The following is a 2,044-nucleotide window of genomic DNA, read 5'->3' on the forward strand; positions in this document are numbered from 1 at the left end:
ACAGTGGAGCCTTGGGTCCCAAAGCCTGAGCCCCAGCCAGCACCCTCAGCCTTGGGTTGGGGGGTCTCACTGAAGCCCCAGGCTGTAAAGGCTCATTTCCTCCCCTGAGAACCTCCTCCTCCCCTCCTGTGACCTACAGCCTGGGGTGGCAGGAACTGGGCCACTGGGGGGACTGGTCTGACTACATTCCGCTTCCCGGATAAAACCTGGTGTGGCCTGCAGGGCGGCCCAGTGCTCATTTGACCGCCTGCACAGCCCTCGGGTCTCTAGACACTGCCGCCTGGCCGTGCCCAACCTGTCATGGTGGTTTCCAGACCCCCCCCAGCCCTGGGTGGGAGCAGCCCCCAGATCCGTGTCGCCCTGCTGCTTCTGGCCTGGGCAGGTGAGTCGGGGGCGTGCTGTGCTCGCCTTCGGGGTCTCCTCTCTGCTCTCCTGTCTTTCTCTCTCCACCACCTTGGCCCTGGGCCTGGGTTGTGAGGGCTGACTGAGAACATACTGGTCAGCCCCAGGCCTCCCCGTCTCCTGCTAGTCCCTCCCTTCTCTTCCCATGGCCATCCCTGTCTCCCTCCTGGTCCGGGGCAGGTGGGGCTCAGGGTTCTGGAGCAAGCCAGCAACTGGGTGTGGGCTTGGGCCTGAAGGGGTCACTGTGAGTGTGTATGTGTTAGACCCAGAGTGTGTGTGCGAGACATCCTCTGTGTGTGCTAGTGAGATATACTGTCTGTGAGAGACATAGTGCGTGCATCAAAGACTGTGTTTGTGGGAGAGACTACATCTTTGAGACCGTGGGCCCTTGTGAGGGATGCTGTGCACGTGTGAGAGCGAGGCTGGAGGGACGGGCATGTATGTTTGTGAGACACTGTGCAAGAGACGTGGGTGACAGTGACTGCAGGCGAGTTTGCGAGAGAGACGAGAGGCTGTGTGAGAAAGCTCCTGCACGACGTGTGTGTGTGTGTGTGTGTGTGTGTGTGACAGAGGCTGTGTATGTGTGCCTGTAGAGAGATGCTGTGTGTGAGAGACCCTGTGTGTGTGTGTGTACGTGGGTGTGTGTTTGGGAGAGACCTGTGTGTGAGGAGAGTCTCGGGCCAGAGTCCCAGGAATGAAAGTGTGAGCTTCCGGAGCCTCGGCCTTCCCAGCTTGGGCCCCACACGACAGACAGGTGGGCCGGGCAGGAAGCTGGTAGGAGGTGAAGGTAAGTCCACAGCTGCACCAAGAGGATCGGAGGCACCAGGAAGTGCCCGCCCTGGGAGGCCTGGGGACCCAGCCACCTGGAGATGATGCCTCACCTGGAGGGCCCCCTCGCCACTGGGTGCAGTCTCCCCACCCACCAGCCTGACTCTTTCTCTCTCTCACCCTCAGCCACCTTGGATGCTGCCCGGATACCTGGTGAGTGCCAGCTGGCTGCCTGCAGAGCAGGGGTGAGGGGTAGGGAGGGCCATGTTCCTGCAGGCAGGTCTGGAAAAGGGAGCATTGGGAGCAGGCTGAGGAGGAAGGAAGGAAGGACACCTGGGGGAGCAGACAGCCGGGGTGGGCCCAAGGAGGGACTATGGGAGTCAACAGTACAGAGAAGGGGCAGGCTGAGGGAAAGAAGGAAGGTTCTGGAAGTAGCCAGAGAGAGGTAAATCCAGGCAGGAGGCAGAGGGCTGGGGTCTTGGGTAAGCAGAGGGCTGGGGTCTTGGGTCACTAGATCAAGCCCTGCAAACTGACTCTATGGGGTGGGGTGGAGAGAGTGGAAGGAGAGGGAGAGGGTGTCCCAGCGGGGGACAGAGCCTTGGCCTTCCTCCCCAGTGGCCCCAGCCTGTGGGAAGCCGCAGCAGCTGAACCGCATTGTGGGGGGCGCCGACAGCACCGATGCCGAGTGGCCGTGGGTTGTGAGCATCCAGAAGAATGGGACCCACCACTGTGCAGGCTCCCTGCTGACTGACCGCTGGGTGGTCACTGCTGCCCACTGCTTCAAGGAGTATGTGAGCCCCTCTTCCAGCCTCTGCAGCCTCCCCCGCACCCCACCGTCCACCGTAGCTTCTCTGCCCAGCCGTCCCCTCCCTCT

General features: G+C 61.8%; 1 protein-coding gene across 1 annotated transcript in view; it reads left to right on the forward strand.

Moving 5' to 3' along the window:
• Positions 1-300: 300 nt before the first annotated feature.
• Positions 301-2,044, forward strand: part of PRSS22 (serine protease 22) — a 4,313-nt gene continuing 2,569 nt past the window's right edge. The window contains exons 1-3 of the mRNA XM_030884382.1: positions 301-382; positions 1,357-1,383; positions 1,786-1,990. Coding sequence (XP_030740242.1) covers positions 301-382; positions 1,357-1,383; positions 1,786-1,990 — 314 coding nt within the window. The remainder of the gene's footprint in view (positions 383-1,356; positions 1,384-1,785; positions 1,991-2,044) is intronic.

This window comes from Echinops telfairi, unplaced genomic scaffold, assembly GCF_000313985.2.
Source record: "Echinops telfairi isolate 266 unplaced genomic scaffold, ASM31398v2 ScPeMD7_5;HRSCAF=22, whole genome shotgun sequence".
NCBI classification, from domain to species: domain Eukaryota; kingdom Metazoa; phylum Chordata; class Mammalia; order Afrosoricida; family Tenrecidae; genus Echinops; species Echinops telfairi.